We start from the raw sequence: 15,497 nt of genomic DNA, 5'->3' as shown, positions 1-15,497 counted from the left end.
ATTATTGAGATGTATATTAACACTTGCTAGTGGTACATGCTAACACATGTCATGCAGAACTATAGCCTGAATGTATGGGTCCCCCTCCCAATTCATATGTTGAAACCCAACCCTTTGGGAGGCACTTGGGTCATGATGGTGGAACCCTCATTAATGGGATGAGCGCCCTTATGAAAGAAACCCCAAAGAGCTTCCTCATCCTTTCCAGCACGTGAGGATACAGCCAAAAAGACGGACACTTATAACCCAGGAAGTGAGCCCTTGCCAGACACCAAATCTGGCACCTTGATCTTGGACTTCCCAGCAACCAGACTGTGAGAAATAAGTTTCTGGTGTTTATAAATTGCCCAGTCTATGGGATTTTTGTTATAGCAGCCCAAAAGGGCTAAGACATATAAGTATATATTTTAACACACATTACAAAGGTACTTATTAATACATGTTATGGAGGTTCATGCTAACACATCATAGGAGTACACATTAGCATATTATGGAGGTACATGTTAGCACATTATGGAAGTATGTGTTAACACACTATAGAGGTACGTGGTAGCATGTGTTATGGAGGTACATGTTAACACATGTTACAGAGGCACACATTAAAGTGCATTATGGGGTAGAGGCTAACACAGTTATGGAAGTACATCTTAGCATATGTTATGGAGGCACATGCTGACACACAGCATGGAGGTGCATGTTAACACATGTGCGTGAGCTTATTAATACATGTTATGGAAGTACATGCTAACACATGTCATGGAGGCACATGATAACACATGTTATGGAAGTACATATTAAGAGCTGCGGAAGCACTGGGGATGGATCAACTAACTTTACTTAAGAATAAATGATGTTTGACTTGGGTATTATATGACAAATTAAAGTTTTCTAGGTAAAAAATATTCAATATAGAACATAAAGCTGAAGATAAGCTAAAGGGCTAAAAGTGTGATAAAAACTATAAAATAAAGGGCTTGTAGACCTAACATCTCAGGTCTGAAAGAGAGGCCATCACAGCTCTGCTTGTGGATAGGGTCACTTCCAAGTTGCTGTTAATGAGCCAACCAGAATCTATGTCACATTTTGTTTCCCTTTAATTTTTTAAAAAGACCCTCTTTATAACTATTGCAATCCCTTCTTTTTTTTGTCTAGATGTGGCACAAAACCTGCAAATCTGGATATGGAGGGAAGGATCATTGGGGAATCATGGAAGTAGTACTGGTCAGTTTTGGTCCTCAAGGCTTGATTGTAAGCACACTGGCTGCCTGGAGGGGAGCTGGGGAGAGAAGCGACAGGATGGTCATAGCATGAAAAAGGCAGTGATAGTGGTTATGAAGTCAAGACACAGGGGTACTTCTGGGAGCCCTGTTTCTTTCAGGGTAAAAGATGAAGTCACTCCTGGTGAGCAGATAGCCTCTACAGAGGGTGCAATCATGCCTCCGGGAGAGGAGGATAAGCTGCCCTTGTCCACCTGTGCTACATTGGCCATGCGTGAATAAATGAGGGCTAGTACTTTAAATGATAACTGGGACTTTTCGGAATTTATAGCTTTGTTATATAATCTTCAGATTAAATATGTGCAGTTTTTCATATTGAGTTCGCCTCAGCCTGTACCAGTATCTTGAGGGTGCATTTAACTGAAGAACATTAGGCTTCCTATAGTGGTTTGTTGATTGAGTTGAAACACTCAAACAGTGGCCTCAGTCCTTGTGTTAGAAGAGATTTGTCACAAGTTTTACATATATTATGTTTACAAACATAATCCCAACTTCTAAGGTACAGTTAGAGTATACCAATCAGGCAACCCATAAGTATTTTTTGAATGCATACTCGTCATTCGTTTATTCACTGAATTATTTTTTCAAATGTGTCTGTATTTTTTTGTTTGCTCAGCACTTTGCCAAGTTTAATAAGCATAGAAAGTGGTCCTTAAAGAGGATTCATTCTAATGCTTTTGGCATACTTGTTGACACATAGAGTTAGTAATTACAGAATTTTTAACCAGACTGTATTTGTGAGCTGGTACAGAACCAGTACAGAAGGCATTTCAGTGTCCCTCTTACAGCAAATAATGCACAGTGATCCTCTAACACCCAAAGCTTCCAGGAAGGAGGGTATACCATGAGTGGCTTTGAAGTTAATGAAAGTCTAATAAATTTTGGATTTTGGTAGAAACATTTCTATTGAATATATATAGTAATGCTACATATTGGTATAACGTGAAATTGAACTCAGAGAAAATTTTTTACAATTATAAAATGTTCCTTAAATTTACTATGAATGAGTATTTACTCTTACTATGAAAGAGTTCCTTAAATTTACACTGAATGAGTTTATTGAGGTAAACACTCATGTTACTCCTGAAATAACATAAAGAGGGGTACACCTGGCTCGGCAAAATATATCAATTACTGAAGCACATTTTTTTCTACTCTGGTTAATCATAGAGTTCTGAAATTTTAATTGACTTTGGTGTTTGATACACCTTTGAGCAAATCAGAACCCTATTGCCTACCGTGTATTGATATTTTTTTCACAGAGAAATTTACTAAAAATGATAAAAAGAAAGAACTCCTCTATGGCTTAAGCTAAATGTTAGAGCAGCTCACTGTTCATTCCTGTCTGTGCACATGCTGCCAGTCACCCTCCTGGTCTGTATAATACGACCAGACACGTGGGTATGCTCCTCAATCGCTGTTCCTTGCGCACAGTTTCAGCTCAGCATTGTACGCTGTAGATATCCTTGCTCTCAGTGAATGTCTCCCTCTTTTGCTTTGCCTTTGTCATTAGTCTGAAAACTTGGAACAACTTATCTATGATCTTTAGTTTCTCTTCAAGTTAACTATTTTAGTGCTTTTCTCTGCATGGGAAGATGCAAGAGCCTGGGCTTACTGAATCATTCCTTGCATATACATCTTAACTATCTAGGGCCAGTATCCAGTTTTTCTCCATCCTGAATCCCCTCAAGGTGCACCATCAGCGGTGCCTGCAGTGGCTGATGGCTTTACAGTGGCAGTATCCTTTGTTTATTGAAACAGTAGGCAGGCTGTGATATTTGTCCTCAATACTTCCAAATAAGCAGTAGACAACACAGGAGTCAGGAATCATCAAACCTTGTATTTATGTCTCATATTTAAATTAGATTAGGAAGATAAATATTCAGTTCTGGAGCTGGGAGGCCAGCCTGTGGTCCTGACTTATACCCGCAGGTTAAGTGCTTCCCGGTGTGCATGAAGCAAGGCCGCCGAGGTACCTGGACCGGTGGGCCAAGTGTTGCAGGGGTTGGGTCTCCTGCACTGATTGACACCTCCCCTGTGACTTCCTCCATCCCACAAGCTGGCCAACAAGCTTTAAGGAACCCCGCCATCAAATGAGTCTTTGAGATGAAGATATGGTGAGGGGCATGACTCCTGGGCAGGGTGTGGGGAGGACTGGAGCAAAGTGAGGCCAGGCAGGGCATGACAAGGGTAAAAACAGCATAAGAATTGGCCAGAGCCAACCGAGGCCGTTCCAGCAGGCAGCCCTGCTAGGTATCTGGATACTAGAAATGAGGGGGGGCGGGCAAGAGGTAAGGGCAGATGATGGGCCACAGAAACAGAGGGCTTCTACCTGCTGCAGCACTCAAGTTTCCCAAAGGTCACAGGCCCTGAGGAGTACTTCCACAGAGGGAAATGGTGATACAGTATCCATTGAGGACTGGTTCCAAGATCCCGGTCCACACCAGAGCAGGCGCCCTCTCGAGTCTGTTGTATAAAATGGAGTAACACAGTCGGCCCTCCTACCTGGGAGGCGGAACCGAGACGGGGCGGAACCGCGGCAAGTGGAGGTCTGACTGTATAAAGGACTTTTGGGGCAGACACACCCGGGTTCCAGTCCACGGCTTTAATTCACCAAATGAGTAACCTGGGAAATTTATGTGTCAGAGTCTCCGTTTCCTCCTGGAAATGGTAATACTTGCAAACCAATTTTGCAAACTTCCTATACAGATACATGCAATAGGCATGTAAATTGCTACCAATTAGTAAGCACTCAATAGATATTAGTGGTTCTTATTATTGTAGTTGTTCTCCTGTTTTCTTTTTCATCTTCTCCTTTGCACTCTCTAGCATTTAAAAGGAAGCCTCCCCTGTTTTGCCGTTTAAACCTTATTTCCTTCATGTCCCTAAGGGCTCTCAGTTCCAGCTTTAGACAGGAGATCCGTGACTTACAGACTCTGAGGGGTGCTTGAGGGTTAACTGAAGAGAGAGCAAAAGAAGGGCCTCCTCTTGGGTTATGCAGAGGTAGTGGTCTCGTCATTTCCTGAAGCCCCCCACCCAAAAAACCCTAAAAAACACCTCAGGAAAAACTTAAAAATGTTTTCACTGTAATCTTGGTACACTGTTATTCATACACTCACGGAACACATAGACAAATTTACAAAATTTGGTCACAGTTAAAAAATGTCATTCATGAATATTTAAAAATATTATGGACAATTTATCCTAATATTGATGTATTTTTGAAATGAAATTCTGCTGCTTTTTGTGTCAACTAATTCATGCGTGATTAAGTTGTTCAAGTTTTCTAGTTTGCACACCAAGGGGCCATTAGAAATTAGCGAGTGAAATAATGAGCCTTGACTTTCTCAGCTGTAATAATCTAAATGTGTTTCATTCTAGAACTAGAAAGTCCTTTCATTTTATGAGTAATACATCCAAATTAATTAATCCAAATCTGGATTTGGTATATAAATACCCAGGGAGAGATTTATGTATTGATATAAAAATGCAAATAGTTGAAGTGAAAATGTGGAAAGTGGCCATCAGATAACTAAAGCCTTCAACATGCTGACATCTGATAGCTGTCCGGAAAATTTACAATCAAAACTGGACTAGAACATGAGAGAAGTAAAAGGAAAAGAACCTTTGGGAAAATGTATCACTAAACAGTACTAACACAGTATGATAGGTGTCCTGAGTAGAAGTGACTGACAGAATGCTAATGCCTTGAGGATGCAGTGTCTGGGGGGACTTGGACATCTTGGCCTCCTGAGGAATTCAGGTAGGTTATCACAACATGAATAAACCTTAGGTACATAAAGTGTAACAAGAAATAGCCATGAATTAACGGGCTGGTCTTCCCCAGATCACTAAATTCCAGAGGCAAATGGAATGGGGTTTATACAACAGAAGAACAAGAGCAATCTGTTTTTATCATTTCACTAAGGATTTACAACAATAAGGGGACAGAAGGAATTCTGCAGTTATTCCTTCACTCATTCATTCCTTTAATCAACATGCATTTTTAGAGCACATCTGATGTTCAGAGCATGACAGCGACCATCTAATATTTGCTTGACCTTTTTTGTCTCTAGTTTTATCAGTCGTACCCCTCTTCCAGAAAGCAAATTCTATTTTGCTGAGTTACCTCTCCATCCAAATTCTTAGTGGCACAGCCAGTCTCACCTCTGGGAATCTTTCCCTGGACAGAAAAGCACCAAATGTAAAGATATATGAACAAGAAAAATGGATTGCAACCTTTTTCATAGGGGCAAAACCTGTAAACAAAAGGAATATTCATCAGTGGGAGAATGAATAAATATATTGTGGTTTATCTATGACATGAAAGAGTATGAAGCTTTTTTAGAGAATGATTTCGATCCATACCAATGAACCTAAAGGAAATTCTACAACTTATTGTTGACTTACAAAAGCAATAGGGAGAGATGTATACATAATGAATTCTACTTTTGTAAAACAATGACTTAAAAACTTCCCTATAATGTGTGTCTATATATGATTATATGTCCTGGGAAAGGTATGGGGAGATGCACACTTGGCAGTTAAAAATGACAAGGTGGAGGGAGAACATAAAAAACAAAAGATTTAAGATGTCATATTCAAAAACAGCATGTTTCATATATCATTTAAGGAAAAATTTAAGCTCTGTGTTGTGTAGGCATAAAATAATGGTAGTTATCTCAGGGTGGTGGAACTTTAATTTACATGGCTTTCATTTTCTTCCTTACACTGTGAATTTTTTTCAACTTTACAGTATTAAAAATCTGTTACTATTACAAAAAAAATTTTTTTAAATTTTATAATAAATCACCAGGCCACAGGTTCCTCACACTAGCGGAGCAGCTGGGCCCATGAGCCATGGCCACTGAGACTGCGCATCTGGAGCCTATGCTCCACAACGGCAGAGGCCACAACAGTGAGAGGCCCGCGTACCGCAAAAAAAAGGGGGGGGTAATAACTGTTAATAAGAAATAAGTCCTAAAGGCAGACAGAAGACAATGTTGGCTTTATTTTTATCTATCATCTAAATTTTGGTATAAAAAAAGTATGGTAAGTAATAATGAAACAATCTTATAGCAACTATACAAAGCCTACAAGTTAAACTTTTTACCTGAGAAATTAACAAATGAAACACAAAGATAATCTGATAATCAACTTTCTATACAGGCACCGATAAAATTGAGACATCTCCCCCTGCTAAATTTCTCCATCCAATACCTTTTGGCCAACATATATCTCCACCTCACACCAGCCTCTACCTCATGTTAACATCAAAGAGCCACAAAGTAGGGAGAAACAACAGGAGACCAAAGAGAGGTACAATAATATCCCACTCTTCGCTCCTCGTGTCCGCTCTCTGCTGGCCTGGCAATGAGAGGGAAGTTGGTGGGGAAGATATCCAGGTATTTGTATTCCTCAGAGTTCTCCAGAAAACAGACCCCAAAATTCCATTTTATATATACATATATATATATTAGATATATGATAGATATTGATATTGCTATAGATATATGTATATAAAGAGAGAGATTTATTTTAAGGAATTGGCTCACTTGATTACAGTGGCTGTCAAGTCTTCAGGGCAAGTGGGCCAGTGGTATAGTTCCATTCCGAGGGCTGGCAGGCTCAAGACCCAGGAAAAGCCATTGTTTCAGTTTGAGTCTAAATGCGGAAAAAGCTGATGTCCCAGTTCAAAGGCAGTCAGGCACAAGGAATTCTCCCTTACTAGAGTTCACATATAAGGATTTGCTACAATGAACTTTGTTTTGCCCTGCTCTGAGCAGAATTCACTCTATGTTGTTTGTGCTTTAATTTAAAATCTTTGGTTCCCATCAACATTCCATTGCAAACTGCGTTTTTCTTGAGAGCTCCTCTGTGCTTCCCCTCTTCGTTCTTATATTTTTTCCTATGTCTTGGTTCCTGTTGGCCTGTGCTGATGAAAACAATCCTAAACCTCCTTACGTTTGACTCTGTGCCTCCCTATATAGCCCAGTACTCTCCATCCTCTCTCCCTATTTTCTCTTTTCAACTAGTCGAAATATTAGTGGAGGGAGACCATTAGAGATGAAACATCTTGCTATATATTGCTAGTTTTCTATGTCACCTGGCTTTTCTGTGTTTCTGTTGAAACACTCTTGAGAAGTCTCTGATTTCATTTTCTACATGGGTACACTTTAAGGCTCAATATTAGAAAAGACAGGGATCAGAGTGATCACCAATGTAGTATCCTAACGTAAAAGATAAGGAAAAAATCAGGCTTTGTGAGACAGTCAATGATTTGTCCAAAGTCACACAGATAGTAAATGCCAAAGCCAAAACTGAAATTAGGTCTCCAGACTTCTAGTTCAATACGTTCCCTCATTATTCCATGCTATTTTGAATCTACTAGTAAATTTAGGGGCAAAACAAATCTAACGAAAAACTTTCTTTTCTTACCTGACATGGTCAGAGAAGAAGAGAAGAAGACATCAACTGCAGATACAAGGGATGAGGAGGCAACAGCAGAGGATGTCTGAGTGGCTGCAGCTGAACGGCGCATGTGTCCAGTACAAAGGTCACTGGTTACTGCTCACTGGTCACTTATATGATATAGGAGAATGATGTCACAAAGCAGGCAGTTTCAAGGTATGAGACAGGCAATAGGGAGGTCCGATCCCCAACAGGAAGGCGGGGCTGGGTGGAGAGAGTGTAGGAGAGCTAAAACAACACCTGAATTTCTGAGCTCTGGGGAGGAAATCCTAGACGACACATTTACCTCCCCCAGGCTCTTACATTAGGGAAATCATTGCAACATTTCTTACAGACGTTCATTAATATAATTTACTAACAGTTACCTGTATCCTACACAGTATTATATTTTATGTATCATATACTTAGAGCTATATATATATCTTATGTAATTAATATCCTTAGGAAGGCAAGAGCCATCTAGTTTGAACTATTACGGTTGTTCTGAAATCATATCTTGTCTAATTAGTGAACTTATAGCAGCTTTTAAGGAGCAAAAGGAGGGATTAAGAAGCTCTTTTTGTAACTTGGTTAAAGCGTAGGGTGAAGTTTGTTGAGTGTACCTTGTGGAGAGTGTTGTGGTCCAAGGCTTTTCTCCTTTAGTTTCGTCTCCTTGACTCCTGCCTTCCTTGGGCTGGGCCAGGCTGGGCCAGGGGTTGGACTTGCGACTTACATTTCTCTTCTGCTTTCTTTTTTTTTTTTTTTTCCATTATGGGCATTGTTTCTAGGACAAGCCTTGATCTTGCCATTCTTACCCTCATGGATGTTACTTCCTGTCAACTTGCAGCAGCAGGAGTCTTCTTTTCAGTGCTTGATGCTTCACAAAATAGACTCTGTCCGTTGGACGCAGATACCAGAGAGCTAGGAGACAGAGCTGGTTGCAAACCTTTCCTCTTCCAGCCTTTGGTTGCAAATGTTTTCCCCATAATTCGCTACCTCTGGTTCCTTGGGCCACACAGGTATCCGGCCATCCAGCTCTTTTATATGTGAGAGACATTCTGAATACTGTCCCTTTTTCTTTGCACAGAAGTACATACAGTGTGGCAGTTACTGTAATCTCCTGCCCCTTGCAAACAGCCACTCTAGAATCTTGGACCTCTAGGATTCTCTGTCTTGCATGCTTGGGTGCAAGGCCTAGCAAAATGAAGAGGAGAATAATTAGAGAAGGAAGAGGACATTTCGTGGAGAACTGGGAGCAGATAAGGTGAAAGGGCACAGGAGTAAAGAGATTCATGTAGATTTTGTGGTTTCTGTGGGAAACAAGTTGACACACTTTGGCCTCATTTTGTATTACCAGAAGAGACAGTCATAGATATAAGTAGCTCGATAGTGCAGCAACTGCCATGAATTCTGTACACTAAAGGGAACAGTCTTACATATATTTCTCATTTTGTTTTATGCCATATTACCTTATTAATAGCATTCACTGGTATGTTTGTAGAATACAGATTTTTTGAAATGCTCTGGTTTTGTCTACATGGTTATTTCCTTGTCATATTTTTAAGGACTCCAACATTGTAAGACATACTGCATGGTTTTCTCTTGACGATTGTTTATCTTGAAGCATCATGAACGAACTTGACCTGTTGGATTTTGTGGAGAAACTTTAAAGAGGGTCTGTGAAAAAGGCATTGCGGTGAGTCGCGTTATGCACCCAAGCGTAAGGAGCAGATATCTGCCATCAGCCCAGCTTGGCCTGGGTTGCCTCTGTTTTAGTTCCCGTGGTTAGTGCTTTGCTCCCTAACCACTCTTGTGACTGTGATAATGTGAGTAAGGGCCGAGTTGCTAATGATTTCTACGTGAGGTAAGCTGGTTTGAGGGAGGAAATCTATGGATCTAGTCATTTTCCTTGGTGGTAAGCTTTCAGGGAGGGGTGCAAAGATTGATCTTTCTGGGGACTTCTCTAGTACCAGGAAGATGTCCCATAGATGGGACCTCCAAAGACACACATTTAATTTTTAGGCCTGTTTTCCCTATTATGAGATACGAGTTTTTTCACTGATGGGGATGATGCTTATCTGAGAAGAAATGGTGAAAGGTGTTGTTAGTATAGAGATGTGGCTTAAGCTTTTAAGTGTTTTTCCCCTAAGCTTCCTACTTCAGATGGCCTACTTACGTGATACTAGTATGTGATGTGAGGCTAACAACTTACTAGATACCTGCAAGCCAGATCAGTGTCTCTTTTCTCTATATTTCCATGGAAATCAAGGGACCCATAGCCACTGCAGGTTAGGGTGGGCGGTGTGAGATTGGGGGGAGTGTGGTAAGACACGTTTTGGTATCAGTAAAATGTTTACCTATTAAACTATGCAGTTCCAACATTCAATTCTGTTTAGTTAGGCAAACCCTTAGTTAGGCTTTTCCTGGTTCCGAGCCTGTGTAACTTATGTTCTCTCCCTAGTTCCAGCCATTTAACTTTAGCTTGCAGGCTCAGCATCATCTTAACCTCTAAAAGAATCTTCCATGTAGGAGGAAGAAACTAAAGAGCTCTATTTCAGCACTTAGGAACATGAGGCCCTACCCTGACTGAAACCTTTATTCTTACAGTTAGGGTATTGTCTTGTCCCAGCATTTTGAACCCATCAGGTTAACTGAGACATGTCTTGGTGTAACATCCCCAGTTCGTCTACCCCTGAGGCTGTCCTTAATTCCTCCCATTGTCACATTGTGATTTAATTAAATACTGGAATCCCTCAAACCCTTGCATGGTACCTGAGGCCCTATGGGATACTGGTAGATTTTGTTAGTGTCAAATACTTAGCTGTCCGATTCTCCAAATATCCCTTGCTCCTAGATTTTCCATCCCAGCATACTACATACCCATTAAGGCATTGTTTCATCTCATGTTGGACCCACTCCCATCCAGAGGCCTACTCTTTGCTAGTTCCCATACTTTCTGGAAACCCCATTATGGCCAGGTGTGGATTTTTTTGTGTTCCCACCCAAAGCCTGTATCTTTTAGCAAGCTGGAACTATAAGACCAACATAGATTTTCTAGTTTCTGATAGATTTATGTCACAATTCGTACATTGTCATGTCTATAGATATTTGTATCATTTGTACTTTTTGGCCATTACATGCCTATTGGATATTTTTCATAAATTGCAAAAGAATATTTTATGACTTACCAAATTGAATGTGCCTAATTGTAAGTTTGTAAACTAGGTTGTGCTAACTTGTATCTTTTCTTTATCCAAGTAGTAATTGACTACTATTGTCCCATTTGTAATTATGTGGAAGTTTTCAGAATTGTAAATAAATGCTTGTGGATTGAAACTTAGTTAGACTATTGACTGTCCCAGACACGTTAAAGCTAGTGATCTTTTTACTCATTCATTCATTCATTCAATAATTCTGACCTTCCTGACTCAGTTTACCCAGCTCAGATGGTTGTGAAGATTACTAACAGTGTATGTAAGATACTTTCAGAAACTAGAAACTGAAAAGTAAAACTAACAAAAAACATTTGTTATTATAAATAACAATGGAATTGAGTATGCTATTATACCTTCAGACCTACTGTAGGACATGCTGTTCTTTGCTGTTCCACTTGTGGCAGGATTCATAGTTTTTCTAACAGGTACCGATCCCTATGCCTGATACTGTGAGGAAATGTTATACCTGAGCTCCACTCTTATCTCTCTCAAGCATATTTTGCTATTATCTAAAATGTAAATCCATACTGTCAACCTCCAGCATGATACCAGGCACATAATAGAAACCCAATAAATGTTTCACTGTGAGTGGAGTATAAGTTGATAGAGTATTTTTGAAGGTTGATTAGGCAGATTAGATTGATTGAAAACCTTTCAATATTTTAAGTTTGCATCTCTTTCATTCCAGAAATTCTATGTCTAGAAATTTATATATAGCTATACACATGTATAAAGAGGTTCACATTGCAGCCTATCTATAACAGAGGACAAAAACAAACAAACAAACAAACAAAATACCCCCAAACTGAAAACAACTAAAAGTCCATCAATATTGGACTGGCCGTGTAAATTACGTAATGTGACGCAGCTCTTAAAGAGAATGGGATGGATGTACGCAAAAATTGACTGGGAAGCTCACGATCCAAGACAGATTGTAGACTATGTCTAGTATGCAGCTCTTGTATAAAATACAGGATCTCCATTACGTAGAAATACTTACATACAGGATACAACAAGTGTGAATGTAAAGCACTTGGGAAATATCTGAAAGAACCACACAAGAGAACTGGGAGAGTGGGACAGCTTTCCATGTCCCATGTGATTGGAAGTTCTGAAGGGTGCACACACCACGAACTAATGGACCTCTGCTACCATCTTCCGGCTAAGGAGGGAATTGCAGGCGTCATACTCCTCTTTACTAATGAAGCGTCTTTGCGTGCGGACGTCATCTGGGCGGGCGGTGGCGCATGCGCAGTAGAAGGAGGTGCGCGAGCCGTGTGGGCTTGTGCTTAGGCGCTTATGTTTCGGGGCCTTGTGCTGGCACCGGGGGCGCCGGGCTGGCGACTCTGGCACTCTTGGGGTTGGGTGGGCGTCATCTTGGGGGGAGGGTCACATGAGCCAGTGGCATCATGCCCGTCGGCGTTGGGGTCAGCGTCGCGGCTTTTCCGGACGTTCGTCGGCCAGGAGGAAGGGCGGAAAGCACATCCCGGAAAGGTAATACTCCTTGGCCGCTGGGCGTTGCCGGTGGAGCCCAGAGCCCCTGGGCCTGGGCTTCGTCTCCTGTGCTGTCTCCTGTGACTGTTGCCCCCGCGGGCTGCCCCGTCTGCGCTGTGCTAGGGGGTATTGGTCGTCTCGCGGCTCATTTCACAGTAGCTGAAAGGGACAGTGTGTGATGTTCTGATTTCCCCCCATCGTTTTAAAAGGGAGGCTCTGGCCATTGCTCCTCGGGCAAAATGCAGAGGGACTGCTTTTTAAGATGGGACTGTCAGTGTTGGGGACTCTTCTTAATTACCAAAATGGAATCCCCTTCAATTCCACAAGCTGTGTCGTTTTGGCACAGAAAATGTGAGTAAGATGACCTGGAACTAAGTTTGAGTGAAGAAACGCACGGGTACTGCCGAATTTTCCATCGAAACAGTTGATTTGTGTTGTCTCTAGGAATTATAAAGGGCGTACTGTTGCTTCCTAACCGGTGTCATTTGAGAGATCTACCTCTGTACGTTCAAATGATTAATTTTGAGACTTTGCTCATGTGTGCAATAAACCCTTTAATTCCCTAAGACCTTCATTTCCTCCATCTCATACCCCATTAAGCCCGCTTCAGTTTATCTCCTGAATTTCTTTTGAATCTATCACCTCTTCCTCAACATCCTAATACTGAACTTGCCTGTGTGTTGCAATTAGGTCCTAAGTGGTGTCCATATTTCTTGTTTCCTTCCAATCCATTCTGCACACAAGAAACCTTAAAAGCAAGTTGGAACATTGCACATAGACATCACTCAAAAACATTGTTTTGAGAATAGAAAAGAAACTGTGGGCTTTTAACACTCTGTGTGGTCTAGAATCCTCTCTGCTTCTCTAGCCCCATCTTGTGCCACTATTGCCCTCACTTTCTACGCTTCAGATACACTGAATTAACCTTAGTTCTAACTCATCTTACAGATGTCAGTTCAGATATTATGTTTCACTGTGATTCCTAGCATTAAGGAATTTTATTATCAGGTTTTGTATGAGGACTAAAACTAAACTGTGAAGGGGAGGAACTGAGTTCAAACTATTTCAGTCAACATGCATGTATTAATGATGCCTTAGTAGTCAACACCGGGCTAGGTTTTATCAGGGATACAGACGTTCTGGCCATCTCTGGTTTTAGATATCCCTGATTTGTTGAGACCGTTGCATTGTTTTGTTGCCTTTTATCTGTTTTCAAGATGGGAAAACAGGAACAATGGAAGTATAGCGTATTACAAGGTGGGGTTGAATAAGTGGAGCAGCAAAATGCAAAGCAGAAAGAAGAGGGACCTACCATAGAGTGATATGATTTCCCTTTTCAAGGCCCATTCATCCTATGCAGGGAGACAGCCTAACATAAAATTTGCCTAACAAAAAATATATTAATAGATGGAAAGACTATCTCCCAGTTGGACAGCGGATGCCTGGGACTCGTTTCATTGCTGTCAAAGTTCCTTTAAAAACGGTGAGCAAAATTTAATACCATATTCTTCCAGAAATCTGAATTCACCATATAGAGCCCTGGCTCTCAACCCCGTCGTACTCCATTTTCCCTTTTTATAGCAAATACTTTTTAATACCTCCTTTACTATCTAGAAATGGAATTCATAGATAAATACAACCTACTTTTGAACTTAATTTAAAAAAAAAGAACAAATAGAATGCCCTAACTCTAAATAAAGAATAAAGTAATTTATAAGAAAGTAATATGTATCTCTGTATGTAAATGTTTGGGGATGACTATACTAGAAATAAAGAAATAGTCCCTTGTACCATGAATGCAATAAAATATGGACTTTGCTTGATAATGATGTGTCAGTGTTTGTTCATGAATACTCACAAAGGAAGCACACTGTTATGGTATGTTGATAATGGGGGAGGCTGTGTGGGATGAAGGAGAGAGGGTATAAGTGGGAACTGTGAACATTTTTCTCAGTTTTGCTGTGAATCTCAAACTGCTCTAAAACTAGTCTACTAATTTCAAAAGAAGAGTGTGTTGCTGGCACTTGAATAACTAAAGAGATCAATCGGAGTACATAAATAAGCCAAATACATAAAAGAATATTTAGCAGTGAAAGCCATCCTTCATATAGGTAGATGTTCAAGAAGTATTTATTTATGTGTCTATTTACAGGCACTCTGCTTGGAGTTGGCAGTACAGCAGTAGGCAAAATTGATGTAGTCCCTGCCTTCTGGGAGTTTACAGTCTGGTTAGGAGACCAACGTGAAATAAACATAGAAATAAATATATGGAAGTGAGCTTATTTTCTTCCATCTAATCTCTCTGGAAGAAAGGATCGTAATACCGCTTGTAAACTCCAGAGGAAGAAACTTTACTTTGAATCTCATATGTTAGCATCACAGGGTTTGAATAAATGGATAATATAATAAAGGATTTTAAATGCATGTTCTTTCTTATTTTATTCTTTCTGACAGAGTTTTGAAAAGAATCTTGCTCCAGAGGAATGTTTTTCCCCCTTCGATCTTTTTTAACAAACTCCAAGAACACAACGAAAAACTTGGGCTGATTATTGACTTAACATATACTCGCCGCTATTATAAGCCAGAGGTAAATGGAACCCATAATTGAAAATGACCTTCTTTCTGATACTGTAATAATTCATAGTAATTCAGTACTTATCATCTTATGCTAAGGTGAATCCTGGCCTTCTTTCATGGGTTCAAAAAGGGAAGCTAGTGGTTTCCTTAAATACACATTTGTAATTGCTGTTTCAAAATGAGATTAAAGATATGAATTGAACTATAGTATTTGGCAGTAGGCTCTAGATATTCTTAAGAAGTTCTGTAAGCTTCCACGTTCTACATTTTGAAAATGAAGTAAACTTTTAGTACGAATAGTAGTACCCTAAAAGGAAGGAAAGGTATGTCCATTATGTCTTTAGCACTTATTTTAAGCAGTTGCCACAGCATGTTCAAGCATCGTGGTAAAAGATAATTGTTCTCTAAGTTTTATGCTTTCTTTTCCTAATACCTTCTGATATAGTACAGAAACCCATATATTCTCTTGGCCCATGCAGGACAT

The 15,497-nt window shown here is 40.2% G+C and overlaps 1 protein-coding gene across 4 annotated transcripts in view; it reads left to right on the top strand.

Moving 5' to 3' along the window:
- Positions 1–12,190: 12,190 nt before the first annotated feature.
- Positions 12,191–15,497, top strand: part of LOC111187645 (RNA/RNP complex-1-interacting phosphatase-like) — a 40,208-nt gene continuing 36,901 nt past the window's right edge. For 2 of the 4 annotated variants that reach the window (XR_016393350.1, XM_089912200.1), the window contains exons 1-2: positions 12,191–12,436; positions 14,891–15,023. Coding sequence is in view for 2 of the 4 variants with exons in the window: in XM_089912200.1 (XP_089768326.1) it covers positions 12,336–12,436; positions 14,891–15,023 (234 nt within the window). In the remaining 2 variants the exon portion in view is untranslated. Of the gene's footprint in view, positions 12,437–13,843; positions 13,920–14,890; positions 15,024–15,497 lie in introns of all 4 variants that reach the window. The other 2 variants (XR_016393351.1, XM_089912201.1) reach the window with 2 other exon arrangements.

This window comes from Delphinapterus leucas, chromosome 5 (genome assembly GCF_059928025.1).
Source record: "Delphinapterus leucas isolate spDelLeu-1000000601 "Yukka" chromosome 5, BTC_Dleu_Yukka2, whole genome shotgun sequence".
Classification (NCBI taxonomy): domain Eukaryota; kingdom Metazoa; phylum Chordata; class Mammalia; order Artiodactyla; family Monodontidae; genus Delphinapterus; species Delphinapterus leucas.
The sequence above is the reverse complement of the archived record's forward strand: the minus strand, read 5'-3'. Positions and strand labels throughout refer to the sequence as shown.